Genomic DNA, 25,272 nt, shown 5'->3' with positions numbered 1-25,272 from the left:
GTGATGGGGGTGACAGAGCAAGATGACGAGGCAGGAAGAGATGGATGATCGTCCGCTGTTGCAACCCCTAACCGGAGCAGCCAGAAGAAGATAAGTCTTTTTTCTCTTTCTTTATCCTGTAAAGCACTTTGAGCTCCATCATTTGTATGAAAATGGGCTCTAGAAATAAAATAAATGTTGTTGAACAAGCAGGTGATCAGTTCACCTGCAATAGTGATGTGTCTTGACAAATATCAAGCGAGGGAAGAAGCATCTGAAACACGCGCCCCAGACATTTGAGGGGATCTTCCGCAAATTATATATTAAATGTATTTTTTCCAAGATTGATCCATGTGGGATGTTGTGATACATGACATAGTAATAAGACATCACAAGGAACTTCAGATTTTTTTTTTTTTCCTCACCCTGAATTGTTTCACAATCATATAGACAGGAAGCACCAGGACTCTAAATATGATGGAGTACAAAGGACTTATCCAGTGACCCGAGATGAAGACTGGACTCCTTTGGTACCGTGTCTCACCAGAAAATCCTTGGGTACCGTTGGTTTGACTGTTACTCATGGAGTCCCGAATGAGGCACATTACCTGCATTGTGAGCGAGCGTCAGTTACGGCACTACAGCCACGTGGCGCGTTTCCCCCGAGGGTGATCCAGCTCATTGTTGAGGACCCGAGTAGCTGGACCAGGCCAAGGGGTCACCCAGGTAACACCTGGCTGCGGCAGAGATAGGGTCATTTCCGGAGGGTGGGACTGGGCCACGTGTCTGCCAACCGGGACCCCGAGTTGTTTCGATGTGTGGTAGGTGCAGCAGCACGCTGTACCAGTGCATGCTCCCCAACTTGACTTGACCGATATTGTTTGCTGTTACGTCAGCGTTGCCCCCTATGGAAACCCACTGGGGTCAGGACCGGCGTTTTCGTTTTTCCATTAAAACTATTAGACAGTATACTTTACCACTTCTCGGTCATTCTACTTGGTGTGGTAGAAATTCTATCCAGCTTCCTTTCGGAAACATGGCTTCTCAAATGTGAGGCTCATCAGACGTGTGCAGCTTAGACTGACAATCCTTTAGACAACTTCAGACCCAGCGATCAAAAAAGTGCGTTTATAAATAAAATGTGTGCATTTCTACTCAGATTAAAAGCCAGGATGTAAAGAATGTAATTTACTGTAGTGACTGCACAGAATTAAGAGTTCAAGGATACAGGCAATAAACCTCAATTTTTTGCTGTCAACAAGAGCATTTTTTCTAACTTAGAGAGACGTTACTGTAGCGTGTAGCCTATTCACTTTGGGGTCACTTGCAAGAAGCTTTTTCAACACTGAACAAACCATCTTGCTCTCTGCATAAATCATCATGCATTTATTATAATAGCACATATACACAATATTAAGATCTTTCTACATGGGAAGCCTATCCCGTAAAACAAACAAAAATAGACATAAGTGCTCCATACACACTTTCAAAAACGTACCAGATGTCGAAGGACGCACTTTTGCTGTTGTGACTCCAGTGGATCCTGGCTTTTTTGTTGGCACAGTTTGCTTCACCCCATTGGCTGATAGGGTGGATGAGGAAGGTGCTGTGGCAGGTCGAGCCACTCCAAGCTTCTTGTCAGCAATTTTGGCATTTGGGGCAACAGGTTTTTTAGCCGGAGCTACTGCTGCGACTTTCTTTTCAGTAGCTGTTGGTGGGTTTTTTTTGGCTACTCCATTAGTAATTGGTCTCTGTGTTCCATTAGATGTTCTGGCGTGAGTGTCATTCGTTTTGGAGGAGGCCGCAGAACTAGTCGTCTTGACTGGCGCAGCATTGGGCCTACCCTTTACTGCACCACCAACACCTTTGGCTTTAGGCTTGCCTTCTCCCATTGCCTTCCCATTTGCTGCCTTTGATTTAGGAGTAGCTGGATTCCCAGCTGCTTGCTGGTTTTCCGTTGACTGCGGGGGCAATACATCCCCCGGTGGCGAAGCTTCATTACCAGGCTCTGCACTCTGCACCGTCATTGGTTCAGCTGCGGCAACCCCATCAGATTTCATCTCTCCTCCAGTTTATGGCTTTGGCTTTAACAGTGAAAACTTCCGTGCTTCAAAATTGTGACAACCTAGCAGAGAAAAACAAAAAGGAATGCAGAGTGAAGCAGCATTAAGAGGACAACGGTATCTACAAGCAATTGTCTATCACATGAATGCACCTTTTTCTTCTTTCAGCTGCCACAGCAGATCATCTTTTTCCATAATCAAATGCCTGCACCATTGCTATCTAAAAAAAAAGCGTTATATCAGCGACTACAGTGAAAGTCTTCACAGATGACCAGTATCTTGCCTGCCATAAATCAAGTTTAAAAGAGGTAGCTCTGCAATATCACACTGATGCCAGTCTTCTACTTAGGACAACTTTCAAGATACAGCAAGAGCTTCTGCACGGTTGTGGTTATGTGTAAAGCCCACAGTTCTCTATGGAGCTCCTGTGGGCACAAGTAACCGAATGCCCACAGACACTACTGTAGGACGCCTGCAGGTGAGGAACCGATTTATGCCATTTGTATCACAGGAGTGGAAATTCAGGTTAGGAACTACATTTCAGTCAGCTTGTCAGATTAGAAGTATTTACAAATATTGATGTATTTTTAGGAGTGTGTTTCTATAAGGAGAAGGGGTGGGGGCTTCGTCATTCCAGCTTGGCACAGCTACTACTGCAAGGGCTGGCAGGAGCATAGTTTTACCAAGGAAAGCTTTTAAGCTTATGTCAGCAATCAGTTATAAATTGGACTCCGGTTCTCCATTATCCCCCCCCCCAAAAAAAAAAAGAGATCCCACAATAAACTGGCACTTTCTAAACTGTGCAGTGCAAGTCATGAACAAAAGATTAACACGCATTCCTTCCACAAGTGTGGCATGCATTAAGCAAACAGGACATTCTCCTCACGGCTATGGGAGCCTTCCCCCCCCCCACTGACAAAGATATGCTGGTTAAGTTCACTGGCGAGTCAAAAATTGGTCCTGCGTGAGTGGATCCTGCAAATGGACTGGCACTTTGTCCAGTGCTGCTGGGATATGCTCCAAACGCCAACAATCATGAAAACGGACAACTCTGAAAAAGGCAATCGTCATCATGGTTGAGCCTCTCCAGGTTTGTGCGCGAGTGCACCAATATAAATACACACACAAACCATATATAAATAAAGGCCGAGAACTGTATGTTTACAGGAGTCTATAAAATACCATTTAGGATTTTGTAGATCCCATATTTACTCACGTACAAGTTGGATCTAGAAACCCGAAAAAAAAAAAAAAAGCGATAAAAATCAGACCCCGACTTATACACCCGCTCAAAAATACGACACTTAAACTTTCTTCTTGCTTCCTCCAGTCTCGCACCAGTTTCTCAGACACATTGAATTTTGCCACAGCATCGCAGTTACCAATTTCTTTTGCCACTTCGACTTTTAATTTAAAACCAGCTCCATCACAGATAAAGAGATGCCCTTACGATAAAGGTGTATGAGGGTGCGAGATACAAAAAAAAAAGCATAACAGTGCAAACGTTGCTTCGGAATAGTTTGGGGTATTACAGTGTGGTCACGTAGACAAGTACAAAAAAAAAAAAAAAAGCCCTATGCTCTGTGGTGACTCTCTCAGGTTGGCGTTACCAGATCGTAATCTCTTGGACAAATAGTGCGAGTTTTCCACATTCGATTTATACAACCAACATTATTAAAAAGACAGGAAAATTACACGTTAATCAAGCCCTGACTTACAGTACGGGCCAAAAGTTTGGGCACACCTCCTCATTCAATGTGTTTTCTTTATTTTCATGACCATTTCCAGCACTCCATCACTCTCCTTCTTGGTCAAATAGCCCTTACACAGACTGGAGGTGTGTTTGGGGTCCTTGTCCTGTTGAAAAATAAATGATCGTCCAACTAACCTGACTTCTGCACAACACAACTGCTGGTCCCAACCCCATTGATAAAGCAAGAAATTCCACTAAATAACCTGATAAGGCACACCGGTGAAGTGAAAACCATTTGAGGTGACTACCTGTTGAAGCTCATCGAGAGAATGCCAAGAGTGTGCAAAGCAGTAATCAGAGCAAAGGGTGGCTATTTTGAAGAAACTAGAATATAAAATATGTTTTCAGTGATTTCACCTTTTTTTGTTAAGTACATAACTCCACATGTGTTCATTCATAGTTTTGTTGCCTTCAGTGAGAATCTACCAATGTAAATGGTCATGAAAATAAAGAAAACACATTAATGAGGAGGTGTGGCCAAACTTTAGGCCTGTACTGTGTATGCGAGTATATACAGTATTTTTTTTTTTTTTAATACAACTCAGTTATTTTAATAAAAAAAGTTTCTTGTACTTTTTTACAATTATAAACATTTTACAAGTATACTTAATAGCTTTATTTAAGTGATCCTTTTCTGATCCTTGCACCTATGGCAACTGCTGGTTGGTGCTTTTGCTAAGATACAAACTCCAGCTCTCTTTCAATCTGTCTTTCACTTTCTACCTGTCTTTCACTTTCTACCAGTGCCGGCACACATTTTTACCCAAAATTTCATTTCCTCCTACACCCTAAAAAACAAACAAAAAAAAACAAACAAAAAACCACACACCACCACATGTAATGAATGTCATTTCTAGCCCTCTTGTTATGTTTACCTATGACACACCTGAATCAGCCACAGGCAGGATTCCAACCTTATGATGGCCATTGGTCCCCTAGCAATGATGAAACGGAATACAGAGGTTCAGAAAATATAGCTCAATACATCTCTCTCCATTATATAAAATAAAATCCTTCGACGGGACTTCCCCCAAGTCCCATGAGACGAGACTTTTGCCTTGAGATTTTTTCAAGTCCCACCGTCCTCTCAGCTCTCATTCGTGTGAATGAATGCTTTGGTCAGACACACTTCCTGCACTCTCCGCTTTTCCTCACTTTAACTTCCCAATTAAAGACGACTTATGTCCAAATCTTTTTGAAGAATTTCACCACGAAGGGTTATCAACATAAAAAAAAAAAAACGTACACGTGCAACCCTGGCAACGAGAAAGTCAAACGAATTAACGCCAAAAAAGTTGATCAGTGACACATCAAATTGGTTAAATGCATCCAAAAATATCAAACGATTACACAGCAACTTGGTTAAATGCGCATCATTAGACTACTTTGAAACAGTTGGTGATGGTGCGGAAGATGAAATCAACTTACAATATCAAAAGAATATCTACAACCATTGACACGGTCTGGACTTCTTCTGCACAAATTACTATAGAAAGAAGGATTTATCCAAGAAAGGTAAAGGAGTACATCTTCAGGGGATAACATCACAAAACAAAAGGAGATCTTGATGCCATTCATATTAAAATGTCTACAGTTTCCCATTAGAATAGCTTTTGCAAAGACAATTCACACACCTGGGAGACAAACATTTGAAAAAATTGTTTTATTTAATAGAGAGAGAAAGAAACAAAATTCAATCACGGGCAGTATTACGTTGCGTTGATGCATATGTAACAATTCCCATGAAAATGATGCGTTTAAATTGTATATCCGCATCCCCATACGCGAGCAGCAGAACTGCAAAGAAGCTAGCGTGTAGCGCGGGGTTGGCGAGCAAAGCGAGTGGGGGCAGTGCCCCCTAGTTAAATTTAAAAACAGAAATCAAAATGATTAGAACTGCTTCTTCACAATGTCTGGGTGGGTTTGCGCATATTACCGTGACAGAATGGCGGTCCATCCATGTTTGGGTCTTGCCTTGTAATTGATGCCGATTGCCTAGGTTTCAGGTCTCTATAACCCAGAATTCTAATAAAGCAGATCAGCAATTGAAATAAAAAACAAAATAAAAACTCACCACTTATACCACCTTACCATAAGCATGTATCATGTAATACCAGTAACAACGTGCAGTGAATACACTCGACTTGCGCATTCCTAGTTTTCATCCTCTTTCTCTGTACGTTTATCATTCGTTTGCTCAGAGGTTGATGTGCTTGCTCCTTCCTGAGCAGCTCTTCTTTTCTCCACCCTAGTGGCCCACTGCTTCTTTCTTTCATTGGCATCTTTTCACGTTACAACTGATTAAGTCGGTGTTTGTGTTGCAATTACTTAGTACGTTTTCTTTCATTTTTTCACTTAAGCTGGCACTTAAATCATTCTTGAGGTAGATTGAAGACTTAAGATATGAAGATGGAAGTGACAGCGAAGGTGGTAGGGAATGAGAACGGCACTCGTATGCATGCACCGCATGGGCACCCTGCTGGTGGCCACCTAGAGTCGATTCTACAATAAAATAAAATAGAGGAATAACCTTGGAGGTAAATCATCACCCCAAAAAGTGGATAGTAGACGCCATGTAGTACGTGTGTACCAAATTTCAGGTCAATAGGTCAAACGGTTTGTGAGCTACAGGTGATTCAAAGTCCTGGACAGAAACAAACAGCCATGATAGTGTATTATAAATTGATTGTGGCAAGACTAGTAATAAACATCTAGTGTGCAAGTATCAGGTGTTAAGTCCTCAGTAATCTTGGAATACATTTTTTTTTTTTTAATCCATAAAAACTTCAATCCTTGTATACAGCTGTTCAGAACAGGCAGCAAAATACAGCCAAGCAGATGAACGCAGGAAGTAGAAGTACAGGGGCAACTCATTTAAAGACCTCCGCCAACAACAACAACAGGGACACCGAAGGGCAGAAACCAAAGTAGATGGTTTAGAATTGTCTACATCATTACTAAGCATCGACTTCCGGTCTGAAACCGTAACGCAACCTGCTCAGGTCTTTCACAGTTAAAATTCCTTTCAAAACGTCACTTGAAGATAAAATGCCAAGTCTGCCTGAACAGCACTATTTCCTCCCAGAATCTGAAAAGGAAATTAAGTGGGCCCATTTAATTAAAACCATAACTGAATGTTCATATGCAGCCATTACAAATCACTAGCCCTGGGTAGATACAATTTGTCATTTACACATTTCACAAGTTTTACAAAATTACACACTAGCAAAGCAACTGGAACCAAAACTATTAAGCAGCGTTTTCATGCCAGAAATGTTTTGGAAATAATTTTAGTATTCCTTAAGAATATGGGGTAGGAGATGGAGTCCAACTAATTTACCATAACTGTCCTGGTATGGGATGTCACCTCATTTTGTACGATAAATGCAACCAGCAATTTAATGGATTAAATACAGCGTTCAGCTGTTTCAGCAAAAAAGCAAGATTTTTGGAAAAGCAGGATTTTTAGACGAGGCTCCAACAATCACCCACCAAACATACTGAACTTCTCACACACACACACACCCCAGAGTCATCATACATAGTGCTTGGCACCTTTAACCTTAGAGATTAACATGAAGATACAAGGATTTCACTAGTTAAACTGCAGAAGATATCAAGTTAAAAAAAAAAAGTGTTGCTGCTGAAACACAAAAGGCTTAATTCAATTCAAATATTGTCCCACATACATAAAACTGAGCAAGGAATTCACCATCGAAATGACAAAAGCACATTTGTCTACTCTAAAGACACATTTTCAAAAAGCTCCAAAAGACCAACACAAAATGCCTAGCCAACACATGCCTTGGCAGCACGTTACCGTAAACGCTGTGAAAGGGGTACGGACGCAAGGGTGTTTAACACTGGGCATGTGTCCAGGCTGCCTCAAGTGTTGACGCTAGGCAGGACTACCTCAGACCAGACAAGCAAAAATGCCAGAGTTCAAAGTATTTCATTGTACCGAATTACAAAACAAGCCTTTATAACCAGTGCAAATTCCTAAAGAGGCCAGAAACTCGACTTCCTGGGCTGTTATCAGAGATTCAGTTTCAAAACAACAACAAAAAACAAAACAAAAGAGAGAGAGAGAGGGAGGGAGTTGGACTTGGATTGCAAAGCAGTTCACCCAACGTTTACAGAAAAATGTAATCAGTACTCAATGAACTTATTCCCAACAGACAGGATGCCGAGAATAGAGTAAGGAAAAAGAAAAAAGCGCACTGAGATTTCCAGATCAATCTCAGTACCAAAGTATTGCAAACGATTCCACCTCCTCAAAACTAGGAAGATAAAGAGCTTACAAGAAAAGCAAGCTTTAATTGGATCAGAAAGGATTGAAGTGTGTGGCCCACCGAGTTTGGGGCGGTCACTATTTAAACCTCTCCAGCACTTGTAAAGATGATCCACAGCAACCATCTGAAATGAACTCTGGAATTCTTAAGAACAAAATCGTGAAGTAAGCAAAGACTAATCGAATGTGGCAAGAATTAGGTTTAGGCATGTCTAGTGAAATGGAAAATGTGTCAAACAGATCTAATGGACAGAGTGGTGAATTTCAAAGATGGTTGGCAGACCAAGTCTGGATACCTGCATCAAATTTCTGCCACCATATACAGCCAGACAGCAGCAAAGTAGGAGACTGGAGCACCCAAGCAAATAAATCAGCCATATTCACTTGCTTTTTAGCTTGTGAGTTTCGGTGGTTAAATCTTTAACTACGGAGTTAACCTTATGTATGTATTTATCATCTTGCTATTTATGTTTGTGTGTTGGTGTGTTGGTGTGTGTGTTCATGTATGTATAATGTTTCCTTGTGTTTTTCTTGTTAATTCCTTATCTGGCTTTTATTTCATACTGTTATTCTATGTAAAACACTTTGGTCAACCTCAGGTTGTTACGAACGAGAGCGCGAGAGACAGCGCGAGCGAGCGAACGAGAGCGCGCGAGCGAGCGCGCGAGCGCAAGCGGCGCGCGAGCGCGCGCAAACGAGCGCACGAGAGCGCGCAAACGAGCGCACGAGAGCGCGCAAACGAGCGAACGAGCGCGCAAACGAGCGAACGAGAGCGCGCAAACGAGCGAACGAGAGCGCGCAAACGAGCGAACGAGAGAGCGCAAACGAGCGAACGAGATGTGAAAGGCACTATACTATAGATATTCATTTTGGTATAGTAGGCAGGATTAGATAGATACTGTAGATAGACCTTAAACCTGACTCAACTGTGAAATGTCACATTACGTCACTTTCCTTCAATTTTCAGTTATATCCCTCAATTACATAACCTTAGTGAGTCAGAGGCAGTTAACAATGCGCTCCTGTGAACCCAGGCCCATAATGTGAAATGCCCAGCAACTCACTCCAACATAAATGAAAAAAAATGTTGGTCTTTAGTCGTAGGGGTGTCTTGGTCTCACAAACACAAGAGAAGCTCGTCTGAGGTCTTGCGTTTTGCATGCCATAACAGAATAGGCTGGGTGTTGGTGGAGAGGAGGCAGAAATTGTGGCTGAACTTGTCATGGCCGTTAACCCTTCCCACAGTGCCGACTCCAACAGACGGCATGTTATTAGGTATCACGAAAGAAGGGAAAGCATGGCTTTGCTGGAATGTCAACACGATGACACTAAATGCCATGCCCAACTATTTTCGGTCGAGAAAACCAACACGGTCCAGCAAAGAGATCGGTAAATAGTGTTGCCATGTCTGGTGTAGCGAATGACTAGAAGTCGAGTAATGTGACATGTGATTCAGATGCTGAAGAGACACCAAGCAAGAGCTCGCTCTACTGAATAAATTGCATTGCTACACAAAAGAAAGTTTGAAACACAGTTCAGAAAAAGTACCAGAGAGCTTGGAACAGAGAACGCCTTCGACCTTCAAGTCAGCGCCCATACGGATTCACAGCATAGCCCGAGAGAGTGTGAGCGATACACATGCGCCTTTGGCAACAGACGTCTCATTGTGAGGCTTGCAGGAGGTTTCAACGACAAAACACTAATGTGACACACAGACACACTTGCCTTGCCATCCAAAATGCACCAGAAAAGATCAACATTTAATCTAAAAAAACACACAAAGGCTCAGCTCAAAGTAGTACTGACAGAAAACACGAGTACACAGTACTGGCAAGTGAGGACTTTGGAATGCCACAGTCAACATGCATTTACATATCCCATGTTGTAAACCTCGTTTTTATACATTTTCAGTAACAACCCTGAAAACTGTTTTGCTATACTGTCAAAACTGGCAATAAAATTTGCTTTATGCACTAAAACTGCCAAATAAAATGACAAGAAGCTAAGAGTCTAGCAGGTTAGCTATGCAAGGAATGAGTGCTGCTGCCCCTTCATCTCTCTCCTTAGTCGTTCCACCTAAAGCACATCACAGTGACAGGGTGTGGAGCGTACAGACAGACATCGCTGCAAAGCACAAAATATCAGTTTGTGCATTGGATTAAACCAATAGGTCACATTCGAGTTTGAGAGAGTGCTGGGGAAATCTAGCAAACAACCCATTTGGACTGTGTACACAGTGACTCAAGACAGACAACAGCCAAGCAGCTCTACAGAAACAGATTCCAAGTAACTATTAATCTTTTTTTTTTTTTTTTGCCAAGGGACGGCCACACTTTCTAACCATACATGGAAGCTTTTCTCAAAGAGAGCCAGGATGTTACTCCTACAGAGTGAGATCAGAGCAACTGGGAGCACAAAAACAAACTAAACAATTAACAAAAGGGGCAGGCTTAGCCCTCTGGTTGGCAGGGCACCGCCAAATCTTTAGCAACATTATCAAAAAAAAAATAAAATAAAATTAGGGGAGTACGGAAATAGAGACACAAGGTCCTGGAGAAGGCTGTAAAATCTCTCTCTCTCCAAAAAGACACAGGCGCTACATGCTTTTAAAAAGGAACAGCAAGCAAAGAGGAGGATGAAATTGCTCTGTCAAACCCACACAAGGTAAAAAGTCTTGCGTCACCCTCATGGACCCTTTTCCCCCCCCTGTAACACACGCTTGAATGATTTAGAGACTGACTTTAGTGAGTTTGAGAGCAGTGGGAGTAAAATTCAGATTTGGGGAGATTTTTTTTTTTTTTTGCTTGCAATGGCCATATAACTGAAATAGACTTCTAGATTTAAAGAAACAGCAACCTCATGCAAAGTTCAAGTATTAAAAACACATTTCAAGTTTTGATCACGTTTCGCACATTTTAGGTAGTGCCACAAAACTGAACTTCTGCTTGATCAAGCATTTTAAATATAAATGCCTTCATTATAGAAGGCTCATTTTTCACAAACTCAAAGGACTAGCTGTCTATTGAAAATGTACTCCCTTACATTGCCACCATTTAAAGAGGAGGGTCAGAAGTTTAAAATTTCAAATGACTGTGTAAACATAGCAGCCATTAACAGCGTAGCTTATATATGAAAGCCAGATTTAAGTCACTCTCAATGCATATGAAATTTACAAATCACCAAAGCAACCCATGAAAAGGGCTCAGAGTTTGACTTCTCTCTTCAAATCAAACAGCCTTTTATTGTCAATTCACTATATGTGCAGATCATACAGGAGAATCAAAATGGTTTCTCATCTTAGTACAATAAAAATCTAAAAAAGAAAAAAAGGATAAAAGAATAACATAAGATAAATAACATTAGGACTTATAAAGTAGACCAGTGTACAATAGTCAGTAGTGCAAAACGAGAAGGTTCATTATAGAGTAGCTTATGAGATATACAAAGACAGTTAGCAGCAGATGTAACATTGAGTCTTTATATAATACCAGCTGAGGTAGGGTACTTGACAGATAGTGACTCTTGTTACGGTGCAGGGGCAGGGGGCAAGGTAGTGGACAGAGTTCAGCATCCTGACAGCTTGGTGGATGAAGCGGTTAGTCTTATGGAGCGGGCCCAGAGGCTCCCTGAGGGGAGGCGGCTAAAAAATGAGTGTAAAGGGTGGGAGGAGTCACCAGCAACATTGATGTCTCTACGGGTGTGGAAAATGTCCTTGAGGGAGGGCAGTGGGGCACCAATGATCTTACTGGCCGAATCCACTATGTGTTGCAGGGACTTCCTGCAGGAGGCAGTGCAGCCTCCATACCACACAGATGCAGCTGGTGAGGATGCTCTCGATTGTGCCCCGGTAGAATGAGCACATGATGGTGGGGGTGATACTCGTGCTCTCCTCAGTTTGCATAGAAAGTAGAGGCAGGTATGAGCTTTCTTGGCCAGTGATGGAGTTATCTAAACAGGAGGGGTCCTCAGAGATGTACACCCCCCAGGAACTAAGTGCTACTCACCCTTTCCACGGTTGTACCGTTGTTGATCAGGGGTGTTTGGGGTGGAATGGGGGGTGCTGGGGATTGCTGTGAATGACCTCTGCTGAAATCGACCACAATCTCTTTGGCCTTTCCCACGTTCAGGAAGAGATTGTTGTCTTTACACCGCTGGACCAGTTGGCGCACCTCGTTCCTGTAGTTGGCTTTGTCATTGTTGGTGATGAGGCAGACCACGGTTGTATTGTCCGCAAACTTGAGAATGTGATTGGAACTGTAGGTTGGTACAGTCGTGGGTCTGCAGGGTGAAGAGCAACGGGCTGAGCACACCCCCTTGTGGGGCCCCTGTGCTCAACGTGATGGTCTTAGAGGCGATATTGCCGACCCGCATATTTTGTGGCATCCCTGTAAGAAAGTCCAATGCCCAGTTGCAGAGAGAGGTCTTGAGTCCCAAATGGCCGAGCTTTTGCAATCGCTGCTGTGGAAGGATTATGTTGAATGCTGAAAATCCAAGAACATTTGCACATAGGAGTTCTTGGAGTCTAGGTGGGTTAATGCTGCATGGAGAGCAGCAGAAATGGCATCCTCTATGGACATGTCTGACCTATATGCAAACTGAAACGGGTCATGGGTGGGGGTCATTTGGGTGTAGAATGGACTTAATGCTCTGCATAACAAGCCTAAGAACACAAAATCCTTTAAGGTAAAACCTTACTGTTAACTTCCTTTACCGACATTGTTCTGATATGCCATAGGTAATTACCCTGGAAACTTGTTGCAGATGAGGGTTAACACGATCAAGTGTCAACATAACTACGTGTGTGTGAAGAATTTAGAGGTGGGATCCATGGTATTACCCTGTAAAGCAATCCTGCACGTTTATCAGTCACTACAGATATTATTTGAAAGGCCCTTTGACATCTGCCATTATAACACTTTAGTAAGTGATTGCACTGATGGCCAAGATAATGGCAGCCGTTTTACTGCTTCCAGAGTATGTAAGCATTGCATGTAAAGAAAACAGGCAAAGAAAAGCTGAACTTGCTTCCCCCTCCCCTTTCCTCGGGAACCAGAACACGGCCATTTTCTTGAGGAACACATTCCAGTACCGCATAGGAAACAGGCTGCAATTGAGGTCAGCAATAAAATTACATACATATGCAAGTTATAAACTAATAGCGTGTTGAGAAAGAAAACGGTCCAACTCAAAAGCACTAGCTGATCATTCTGTACATCTCAAGGAGAAAGCATGCCATCAATTCCCTCATCACAAAAATCTGAATTCTTTTAATTCTAATTGTGTGACCAACTAGAAGCAGTAGTAAAACTGAGAAGATAGAAGTAACGGAATTAGGCATTTGCTACTATCCACTGAAAATGCCTGGGTCTTGAGAAAAGGCCAAAATGAGCAGTCACCTTTCCCATGATACTAATTTGTTGATAATGATACAAACACCTTTTTTTGGAGGGAAAAACAATGTACTCCTCACATCAAGAAAATTAACTTCTCAGAATAAATCTTTCAATATACAACTGTAGCTGCTGTAAGATTAGGACAGCTTTCACACTTAATATTTTAAAAAGATGTGGTGTATTGCATCAAGCCAAAACTAAAAAAAAAAAATTAAAATTCTGTAGAGCAGGGGTCCCTAACTCCAGTCCCGGAGGGCCACAGTGGCTGCAGGTATTCATTCTAACCCTTTTCTTAATGAGTGACCAGATTTTGCTGCTAACTCTTTGCCTTAATTTTAATTGATGCACAACTTAATTTTCCTTAATTAGCAGCCAAACATTATTAAGACAAAATGTACCAACAACTTGTCCATTAGAAAATAACTGAAAATAAATAAAGAAAGGTGAAGGCCTCAATAACGTTGATCTGCACAGGTCCACAAAACATTGACAGCCAGCGCTCTTAAAGTCAGTCAGTTTTGGAAAGGTCTACCATGGCAGAATGAGCACCTTGGAATTAAATAATGGGTTTAATTAGCAATGAGAATTGGCTTCAAATTAAGAAACTGAATGAAGTGATGCGATTTTGGAGTTTGAGGCCTCATCTGTTGGCTCACTTCACATCAGATTTTATGTTTAGGTGCCATTTAAGGAAAAAAAATTCAGTAGTCAGTCACAAAAAAAAGTTAAGATAAAGGGAAATAGTTAATTAGCAGCAAAAACTGGTCACTAATTAAGAAAAGAGAATGAAAACTTGCAGCCACAGTAGCTCTCCAGGATGGGAGATGGAGACTCCTGCTCTATAGAATTGCAAATATTAAAGATGGTTCACTCAATACAAGCTGCTTTCTACTTGGACTCTAATCTACAAGCCTGCGCTCGAGTTTACAGTCCGAGGTACTGCTAATATTCTGGTAGATTAGATCCCTCTTTTTGTTTTGCAGTACTAGGGTGTTGATTTGTCACTACATTCATATTGGCTGACACAGTACAAGTAAAATAAATCCTTTTATTGGCAAAAAAAAAAAAAAAAGATTACAATACGCAAGCTTTCAAGGCAACTCGGGCCCCTTTAGGGGACATGTAATACAGAAACTGGAGTTCCCGTGTTTATATACACACTAGGACAAATGCAGCATTGGAAAACCCTTATGTGAGACATTTTAAATGTAAAAAAATTAATAGACCTCTATCAGGCTAAGATTCATTAACCAAGAGAGGAGAACGTCGTCTAGTTAAGATCTTTGGATAAGACGACTGGCCAACAAAGTCTTTTCAAGTTTCTGATGAGTTTTTCAATACAAATGTGGATCAGTGAAAGTTCAGAAACAGACTCCATGAGGAATCAGAATGTGCTACAAATGACTTGACCTCTTATTAACTGTTCTGTCAACTGAATACTACAGGGTTTTAAAAAAAAAATTTATAGATTGCAATTAACCTTAATGCTTACAGGAATGCTGCAAAATGACAAACTTAAACCAGTTTTCTAAATGTTACTCCAAATATAAATAGAGTACCTGGAATGTTAAACACAGTCTAGAATTGGGTAAAAACACTAAACCCATTAGAGCAAGTGTGCATCCCAACTCTTCCCCACTACGGGCACCTAAAATGTATCAACACTGACTTGACTGCACTGTACAGGATACCTGATGTGCACAATACAGTAGTAATGAGTGAAAGTACGGGCTATTCAAAATGAAGGAGCAGATTTCAAAAATATATTTCAAACAAACTGTATAAGGCAGAAACACATTCCGCACATCACTGGATAGAGGAAAGTTCAAAGTTTGGTCCTGTGGTCCACTCAACATGAGCACCGTGTATAGTGCGACAAACATCAAAACGGCAGACCACTTCTTGCCACACACGGGCCAACTGGTCCCTAGTTACTGAATTCACAGCTCCCTCATTTCAACATCGCAAAACGATGAGCAACAGCTTGCTGTCCACCTCTTCCAATCCAATGTCCTGGAATGGCGTCGTTCAGGCAACGGTGGACCTCCAAGTGGAAATGAGGCTGGGCACCATCTTGCATGAAAATGAAGTCATTCAAATCTTCTAGAAGTTGGGGAAACAACCCAGTTTTGTAGCATGTCCAGGTATGAAAATCCAATTGGTTTACTCCGCAAAAAAAAAAAAAAAGTCCATAAACTTGATGTGCAGAAACGGCACAAAACACATTTACCTTCGGCGAGTCTCATGTGTGACGACTGTGCAAGGATTTTCATACCCCCAAATTCCAACATTGTGGTGGTGGCATTCACTGGTACTTTTAGGCAGGCTTTTAAACTTTCCTCTATCCAGTGATGTGCAGAATGTGTTTTAGCCTTATACCAGTTTATTTGAAATAAAATTTTTGAAATCTGCTCTCTCATTTTGAATAGTCCTGTATATGGCTACAGAGAAGAGTGATTTGCAAAGCCAAATTTGAATATGTACCAGCCATATTAACTTAGATTCTTCGACTCCCGCCATATATACAAATCCATGGTTGGATAAACAAGAATCTTTGAACAGTGTATTGCGAGTTAGAGAAAAAAAAATAAAATAGTGTTTCAGAGCACTGGTGTCTATCAAATTAATGAATCTACAACTTGAATTTGTTTCCTTTAAAATTAAAGAGTTTCTCATTTGAAAACAGTAACTTAACTGGCAGGGATTATTTGTTAAATAAAAAAAAAGGAAGAACACACAGGGAGCTACTGTTGGAAAGCAGAAATGGATGAAACAAATATTGCTTTGGTGAATGAACTTGTGCAGTGCCCGAGCAGATGCCTGCAATGGAAAACACAGAAAATAGGCTCACTATCGAAATAAAAGGGGATGCAAGAGAAATAACGAGAAAGGTAGTATTTTAAAATCATTCACTTTTGACAGTCTGAGAGGCTCCTTGCATTTCCAGTAACTACTGATAGAAACGTACCTTATCTTGAGGAGTAGCTATGGGCAAGATGGGTTCAGTTTTTGGACTTGTTGCAGTATTACACAAGTAGGCCCAAAGTCTAGCCAGAGCAACCAAGTGGGTCATAAAACAATGCTGTAAACAGAATGACAAAACCTTTACACAGAACATTCACATGCACGTCAAATGACAACTTGGGCAAATATCCTTACATTAAAACAAACAATATTCAATATCGTTTCATGTCCAAAAACAGCTTGTAAATGAACCCCAAATGTACACAGTGACACCTTCAGGGGTTGGGTCGGTCATGGGCTGTCCATTGTAACAAAAAAAAAAAATCATGGCTTTTAAAATCAGTTGGCAATTATAACAAAGTAGGCATCTCCCTGAAGGATCACAAAATTTCATACTACTTCACATCTAATTCACTCTACCATCCCAGTATCCATTAACCACCACACTGAGTGTCTTGGCATTGGGCAGCAACACCGCCGTCTTCGAGCTTTTCCTGTATTTACCTAAAAATACACTTCAGAGGTTACTAGAGATGACTAATTTGGACCAGTGTGAGGCAGTGTGCCCTGGAAAGTACCGAGGTCTTGTCTGTAGGTGCCCCCCCCCCTTATTCCAGTGTTGCCAGAATGGGCAGGGGCTCCTCCATTCCTAAAGTAAATAGACCATTCACAGAAATGGATAGGTACAAGTTTAAAAATCAAAACTTTTTAAATAAAATGCCAACTCAAGACACACATTATGATACCAAGTCTGACATATCACACATTTCCTAGAAAAATTCACCTGCACCTTCCTTACATGTCTTTTGGTGGAACAGGATAAGGAAGTAAAGCTCTCTTACATTAGCTGCCTGCTACTGATGTGACTTTAGTTAAATCTCATTGGAAATTAATGAGCTTTAAAATTAGATTAATGCACATTTGCACACAAATGATATTTACGTTGAGGTGTGTACGAGGAAGTTTCTTGGAGACAGTATGGAGGAAGACTGATGACAATGTAGAGCAAGCTTTACACAGCATCATTTAGGAGGTAAGCCATTCAAAGTTAAGACAAACTCAGCTTGTGTGTCTGTCACAGGTTCTCCTTCACCTCTTGAGTGAATCTCATCATTTATAGTTAACACTGTACAGTACTTGTGAGAGGGTTGTGCCAAAACAATGAGCTCAAAAAAAAAAAAAAAAATTAAAACTATTGTGACATTCGTGAAGACCGATATTTGTGGATGGTCACATTTTTGAGGATCCCTGAGAGACTGAAGGTTGGAAAGGAACAGATTTACCATGCAATTGAGGAAAACCGAGACGCAAGATGTCACTTAGATGGGGACCCTATTGGACTTCATTTGTTAAAGATTATGCAATATCTGCCTTCTCAGTACAAAAAAGGTTTATGAATGGACGAATAAGAGCAGATACAGCAATATGAATTACTGTCTATCAGTCAACCAAAATTACAGGGAGTAAGAGAAATGTCTCACAAAAAAAAAAAAAAAAAGTCCTGCTTCCAAGAAATGGAAAGGCCATCAGCACAAAAGGACATTGGGAGTTCATCAGGATTTAACATTGTGGCTTTTCATAAACATATACTCTGTGGGTAGCCAGCATGAGGTAAATACATCAATTAGCACAGATGAGGTAAACCTTCTAAATGGAAAAATTACACATTCAAAATTAATGTGTGCATTTGTGTACTGACAGACGCCAAGTCCCTGATAGCCGTGGCTACTGTTTGACTGAAGGTTACTGGTCAGACTACCTAGTAAGGTACAACTCTACAAAATAACACAGCTAATCATTTCTTAATCAAAACAAACACACATCTCAGGCAATAACATAAATGAAGCTGTCAAAAAAAAGCTGAACATCCTGAAAACTAATCTTCAAGGAGTTAGATTACCCAAAAAAGGGCTGAAATAGGATTACAAGCAGCAGCAGCACTGGAAAGATCTGCAGGCTATAAAGCGTTAAAGTAGAATCTGTCCGAATCCCTCCCTAAACCCGTAACCCTAGGATTTATGGAACTTGCTTTCAAAAACAAGGCAGCATTGACTATGGAAAGATTTTTGCTAACACTGTAAGGCTACGTTGCATGACATGACTTTTCCAGCAATTTCAGTCCCAGCTTTCATTTATGTAATCTGAGAGTCAGTCGACAGGAGCATACGGCAAATCCACAGTGATTCAGTGCCACTAGTGTATGACTCGCTCTGATAAATTCAGACATGTTTGACTTTATCTTTAGTTGTAGGGGCTTGAGCTCTGTGCACGAGAGCGGACAACCAATGAACACTCTGGGAGTACAATTAAAATAATGCAATGACGAGGAATAAGGAGTGTGGATGTTTAGGACCCCACAAACAGAAGAGAATCTTGATTTCTGATGTCATTTTATATACCGAAACAGGAAAGAGAAAAAAAAAAAAAGCGCCATCTCCGTTAAGGCAGCACGCCATTGGCCGTCACAAAAAGGGGTGAGCTTAACTGTGCCGAGAGGCTGGCGCGTGCTGTTGGTAAAGCAGACATGCCCAGTGATTTTTGGATGTTTAAATGCATGTGGTCTGGCGATAAGAAAGCAGTGATAAAGTCTGGCCTGCCTCACACAAGTCGCATAATGCGACACTGGTTTTACCAAGCTCTTCCTGAAATTATTCCATTCTTTCATCTTTTTTTTTGCATGACTACAAAAAAGATATTCCCCGACTACAGTGTTTTAAGAGGGGCATCTGCTGCAGCAAGGATGTGAACAGCCTTGCCTCCCTCTGAATTGGCTTTCTTGTTAACTAAAGTGTGTGAAATTGTTACTGCACAGGCCTAATGCAAACTTCAGTTGTCAATGTCATTATTTTTTGAAAATGCACATTAATTTCCCAGACCATTTTAATATGATACAGTGCCAGATGGGCCTACCCCAGCAATATAAAATGCAAAATATAAAAACTTATCTTTAAACTGAACACCCACCCATATAAGGACAAACTTATGCACACACCGTCAGAGCCAATCTGGAGACGACAAAAAGGTCTTAAGTATGTACAATTCCAAATCGGGGTAGAATCTGTTCGCACATTAGAATCACAAATGTAAGCTTTTGCTTTCTTGTCATGTAAAAATGGCTATGATAATCAGGGCTGTGGAGTCAGTAGATAAATCCTTCGACTCCGACTCCTTAGTTTACGGTACTTCAGACTCGGACTCCTCTGTATTTAATATGCTAATGTATTTTCCGTGTCGATTGAAGGAAAGCAACATACATGTCGTCATTTAACCACAGAACTACTGGCTAGGAAGCCGATACTCTGGTGTACTGGCCAGTTTAAACAAAAGACAAGAACCCCTGAACACACAACAGGCCATAGCATACACCTCCACCTACATCATTACACTTGTTTACACTCAAATGAACTTGTTAAACACATCATATCTGAAATAAATTGAAAACACTTTTTGTAATATACCACAATCCAGATTATAATATGTGAATGTAAGGTTGTATAATAGCTCGGCTGAACTTCACACTAGTAGTAACACAACTATGAACTGGACTTTATTCATACAATCAGAGAGGTACTTAATTATGACTATTGTTTGTGAAATGGGACCGTTTGAACTTGCTCTCTCGCTCTAGTCACAAATTTAAAATTCATTAAGAGTCGTACATTTTTGCCGACTACAACCCCAGGTACCCAAAATTGTCTCTGATTCCACAGCCCTGATGATAATGTCACAATACTTGGTCTGTACTCAAGGGCACTCGTGCAATACTGTCACTGCAAACGTTAACTGGCCCCAGAAAATGCTCCCCTCTCTCTCTCGCTCTCGTGCTGACCACCACAGAGCAGGCCTTTCTTACACTTCTACTCAGCCTCTGACAGGCTGTCGTTGTGAGTGTAGCTCAGTCACAAGTGATTATGGGGGCTGATGCAGTGATTAGTTTTGTCATGCGTGTATACGTATTTAAATGGCAGGGCACAGCAACAGGAGTTGTGCAGATTAAATATTTGGCAACACTGTCAAACGTTAAAAGGAAAAAAAAAATAATTCTGTATACTGCCAATAAAATGACTGGCATGAAATTCCCCCATATAGTTAACTTCAGTTGAAAATGAAGTGATCAAATGTGCAACCGTATTGTCAAAACAAAACACAGCAGATTATAGGCAACACACCTATAAGCATGTGCTTCTTGACAAATTTCCCAAAAAATCCATTAGCAGAACTGCTTGCAGAATTTCTGTACAATCATTAATTAGATTAAAAAAAAAAAGTTTGGTGGTATAAAATGGGGGGGGTGGCATGAAACATTTCTACTTAGCAGGGGGTGAAGCTAATCACCATTGTAGCAGCTGCAGGACAAAAGATACCTGCCAAGCTTCTCCAAGGACAGGTTGCCATGGGTGTGTTGAGTCATTTGATCAGCCCAGTCCATGTAAATCTACATCCAAAATGGCATCTTTCCAAGCCACATGCTGCTGTGGAAACTGGCAGCACATAGATGAAGCTGCTGCCGAAAAAAAAAAAACTAGTCTGCCAGGCTGCCAAGAGGCAATTTTACAACAAAAGGTAACCCCTAACCTTCCCAACAAACAAACACAAACACACAGAGGCTTATCTAAGGTGGACACAAGAATGTGTGCTTTTCACTGGGCCTCTGCCATACTTGGACCTCCAAACTTCCCAAACATACCTTGCTATAAACAGGATAAGTGAAATATATGCCAACTACAAGTCGCTGTTCCAGAAACAAAAGACAATTACCAAAGCACTGAGACCGAATCTGAAACTGGGGTGTCTTTAGACACTGCCTAGGTCATGCAGTATTCGCCGAGCAATTAAGGTAGTGAATTTCATTGAAAGCTCCTTTCTTAAAAAGCTAACTAAAACTGCTTGTACAAAAGACAAATATAAAACAATACCCTGTGGTATTAGAAACTCCCGTCAGTAAAAAGGCAAACTCTTACCAAGCTCTCACACCCTGAAATGAAAGGGGGGGAGTTGGAGAAGAGGTATGAATGGAGGAGCCAAGAAAAAATGCTGTGCAGAGAAAAACATCCTGCTTCTAGGCATCCTAATTAGACAAACTATAGAACACAGGTTTAGACGTAAACCAACCAACTTGGCACCGTATGCCACCGTTAGACAGGATAGGGATACAAGTAACTGGGTGGAAACCACACCCATAATCATGCACCAAAACAAAAGCAGGGATAGAGAACTGTAAAGTAGTCTTAATGATCAATAAGCACTTTAGCTACCATCTTAAGCCACCACCAACAAAAGGTGTTTAAGTAAACTCAATTAAACATGTTGGGCTGAGGGGCTCCTCAGGTTTCTGTGGGTTATAAGCAGGGCTCTCAGACTGTCACCTCGCTTTCCTATTCAAATATATACAAAGCCACATCTAGGGGATTGAGTTATAGATCATGTCCATACCCAGAATTTAAACTGTAAGGTTATCACACACAGGATTAAATTTAACATTTCAGCCAGGAAAAAAAAAAAAAAAAAAAAGAGGCTAATAAAGAAAACTATAAAAGGGGAGGGAGATGAGCTGCATCATATAGTGAAACAAATGGCAAGTCATATTTTACTTTTATGCCCTGAAAAAACTAGACAGGCTACATAGCAGACCTCACTGATCAGCTCGAAACAGAACACAGAAAGTTCATGTTACACTATACTCAAAATAACTGGAATGTAAAAACCTCGAGGCGAGCAAAATAAACCTTACTGTTCTTTTTGGGAATTTATTAAGGCTTTTCGCAGAAGTAACCTTATGAGCGGTCATAACGGGCTTTACAATGAACATCTGATCATGACAAATAAGAAAAACTTCTTAAAAATGGACTGTGACTGAGAATTACTGCTATTCGAGCCGACTGGCTGCTGAAGGAGATCCAGAGAATGCCCCATCGTTTCTCACCACATAAGCTTGGCAAAAATCAATGATATTTACCACACAAAGACCCATTCTGGAGCTCCAGGCCTCATACCACAAAGCTGCCTAGACTGAAATGAAACAAATTAATGTAAAACATTACTTTGTAACTGCCTTTTTAACATGGAATGCAAAAAAAAAAAAAAAAATGGGCATAATAGCATAACATTTCAGCTCTTTGGTGGTCACCTCATTACCCTAACATTTATCTTGCTAAGACAAAGGAACAAAGTATATAACTAGAAAGTCTCTAAGAAATAAATTATGCAGGTCTCTTTATGTGAGGTGCCCTGACACAGTTACAACTGGAATCTCAACTCGAGGGTCACTTAATCATTAAGGGTACAACAGGATAATCGAGTGATGTAGCAACACTCACTATGGAAGGAAGGCTGTAAGTATCACTATAACACAAGCACTGAAAAAACAATGGCAGAATTAACAGATGGGAGGGACCAGGCTGCTCCACTTACTGGTGTATTTTAAGATAACCCCCACTCCAAAGCACAGGCCTCCTTTCTCAAGCCTTGCAAACATCTCATTTAATGTAGACATTAAAACATTAAACAGACAGTGGGGTTATTTAAAATACAATTACAATGAGTTGCCATTAAAAATTTTGAGAACCGCTAATATTAAGTACTAGATCTATATATAAAAGATTATATAAAACTAACGTCTGTCACACGATTACTTGCAAACTGAGACTAGAACCTTGATCTTGGTCTCAATCAAATGCTGAGGAACCGATATTATAATGATGATATTTATATATCACCTTTCCTTTGCTCAAAAAGCTTCACAAATTCTAAATGAACAGGGCATATACAATATTGGATATAAACAGCTGCAGAATACACCAAACAAAAAGGAAACAAAGCTTTGAATTAGAACGAGACAAACAAACAAAAGAACAATACTACAAGGAAAATCTGAACAATTAAAATTTGGGATACAAATCTTATGTAAATTCCAAACAATTACAAGTAATAAAATTTGCATTTTATTTTAGGACCGTAGGTGTTTCAATAGTAATTTATACGTATGCTATTTTTAAGTGACAAAACAGATAAAAATAAAGGAAAATTGTAGAGAGGTATTTTGTAACGGAGGCAAACATCTTGGCAACAGGAGTAACTGAGGCCGTGCATCAGTCACACAGAAGCATATACCGTGAAGTCCTCATCGTTCATCCTCTTAGGCACATTCGCTTTCATAAGAAGTTTAAAGTATGTCCTTTAAGAAACTAACAAAATTATACAGAAAGCAACTCACGTCAAGCGACGTAATCGAACAAAGGAAGTTAAATGGTTCGAAAGAAGCGCATCCGACTTTTCTGCACAAAGGACTCACTCGTTAGTGTTCGTGTGCGACGCCTGCCTTTGCCTTGAGCGGAGCGGCACGTCGTTTAGAATAGTAGAATCGCTCTACCCACCCAGATTCACTGCACATGTCCGGCAGGCACGCACGCGCCCAACGGCGCGTTCTAGCGAGACTTCACGCGCGTGCACGGTTAAGCACTCATTCAAGTCAAGCCCCCGACATCCACTCCAAAGGCGCGAGCTGCTCACACATTCCCGCTAAATGAGCCTCACGTACAGCTCAATAAGAGTTACTTTCAAATAAAACGTCCAACTAAAAAACATCCTAAAAATGATTCGACATAAGTGAATATGTTAGAAAGAAAGAAAAACACTTATGCGCGCAAGGGAGAAAAAAGACCACGTTACAGAATACAACAGAAAGGGCATCTTGCAGGCGTTCTTTTGTTTTCTGTTCTGACTTGAGCTTTTTCAATTAATATGAAAACAAACTTTCCATTTGAGAGAAAAATAAATCTTGAGCCAAAACCCCCTCAACGCCGAATCGTCGAACGCATAAAAGACACAAGAGGTTCGGGTGTTCACACGCGGACTGGGGAGTTTCTGTCGCGATGCGCTTTATCTGCCTCCCTTCCACGACACAACCCGGGGTCCAACATCGAGCTGCTGTGCAGCTCCAGCGTTTACACCTACCAGGCAGCCGGCTGCTTGATCTTCTCGGCCCCCGGTCAGTTGAGATTCAAGCGTAACGTTGCACTCAAGGAGGAGAAAGAGACGACAAACAGAAGCAGCCTCACTTCACAGCCGCACTCTCAATCTCAGTTTCTGTCTCTCTCTCTCTCTCTCTATGTCTCGCTTTCTCTTTCTCAGGGTGTTGCCGGCCGTGCTGGAGGAAGAGGAGGAAAAACGAGGGAGACGGAGAAAACGATTGGCAACGGCCGCGAGTGACCAATCAGAGCGCGGGACTGCGATTGGAATGATGTCATCTCCACAACGCTCCCCCGCCCAACACTTCCGAGCCGCCGCCTCCTCCTCCTCTTCTCTTCTCCTCCTAGCACGCGCGCGCGCGCGCACTCGCCCAGTGAGCGCTCTCCGCTTGGCACCCCGCCTTTCTTTTCTTTTTTTTTCTTTGCTTGAACAATAGTGCGTCCCTACCGCTGATATGGTGGGAGCGTGGGGAGCGGAAAGAGGGGGCGAAAATAAAAAAAAAAAAGCTGGGGAGGACGGTGCGGGACGGCGGCTCAACTTTCTGCATTGCTTCCAAGTTTGGGGGTCTGAACGAAACGCGCAGTACAGACGTGGAAATTTGAAATAATCCAAGTTAAAACTCATTTGTCTCGCGAGGATCCAAAACTTCGCTGTGTAGTGCCGAATTCCTCGAGCATTAGCTAAGCCGACATCGTGGCAGGCAGATGGTAAAAAATCATTCAATTGCTTTTTACGTCGCATGAGTCAAGTTGCTTATTCCGCCCCAGCAGCTTTTCCTACTGCAATACTGAGACTCCAGTGCGCCGTTGTTTTATATAGCGCCTTTCAAGGCGTAACGGGTAGTACAAGTGCATTATTTAT

At 41.3% G+C, this 25,272-nt stretch overlaps 1 protein-coding gene across 4 annotated transcripts in view; it reads right to left on the bottom strand.

Moving 5' to 3' along the window:
• The window catches only part of si:ch211-214c7.4, a 52,863-nt gene extending 28,277 nt beyond the window's left edge, over positions 1–24,586 (bottom strand). Inside the window, exons 1-2 of one of the 4 annotated variants that reach the window (XM_039770436.1) lie at positions 24,397–24,586; positions 1,478–2,104 (exon numbers count right to left, since the gene is read on the bottom strand). In XM_039770436.1, the coding sequence (XP_039626370.1) occupies positions 1,478–2,039 (562 nt within the window). In that variant the 5' untranslated portion in view covers positions 2,040–2,104; positions 24,397–24,586. Of the gene's footprint in view, positions 1–1,477; positions 2,105–23,656; positions 23,767–24,396 lie in introns of those variants that run through there. The other 3 variants (XM_039770438.1, XM_039770439.1, XM_039770437.1) reach the window with 3 other exon arrangements.
• Positions 24,587–25,272: the final 686 nt, after the last annotated feature.

Source organism: Polypterus senegalus, chromosome 12 (genome assembly GCF_016835505.1).
Source record: "Polypterus senegalus isolate Bchr_013 chromosome 12, ASM1683550v1, whole genome shotgun sequence".
NCBI lineage: Eukaryota > Metazoa > Chordata > Cladistia > Polypteriformes > Polypteridae > Polypterus > Polypterus senegalus.
Note: the sequence above shows the minus strand (reverse complement) of the source record. Positions and strands in the feature narration are given on the sequence as shown.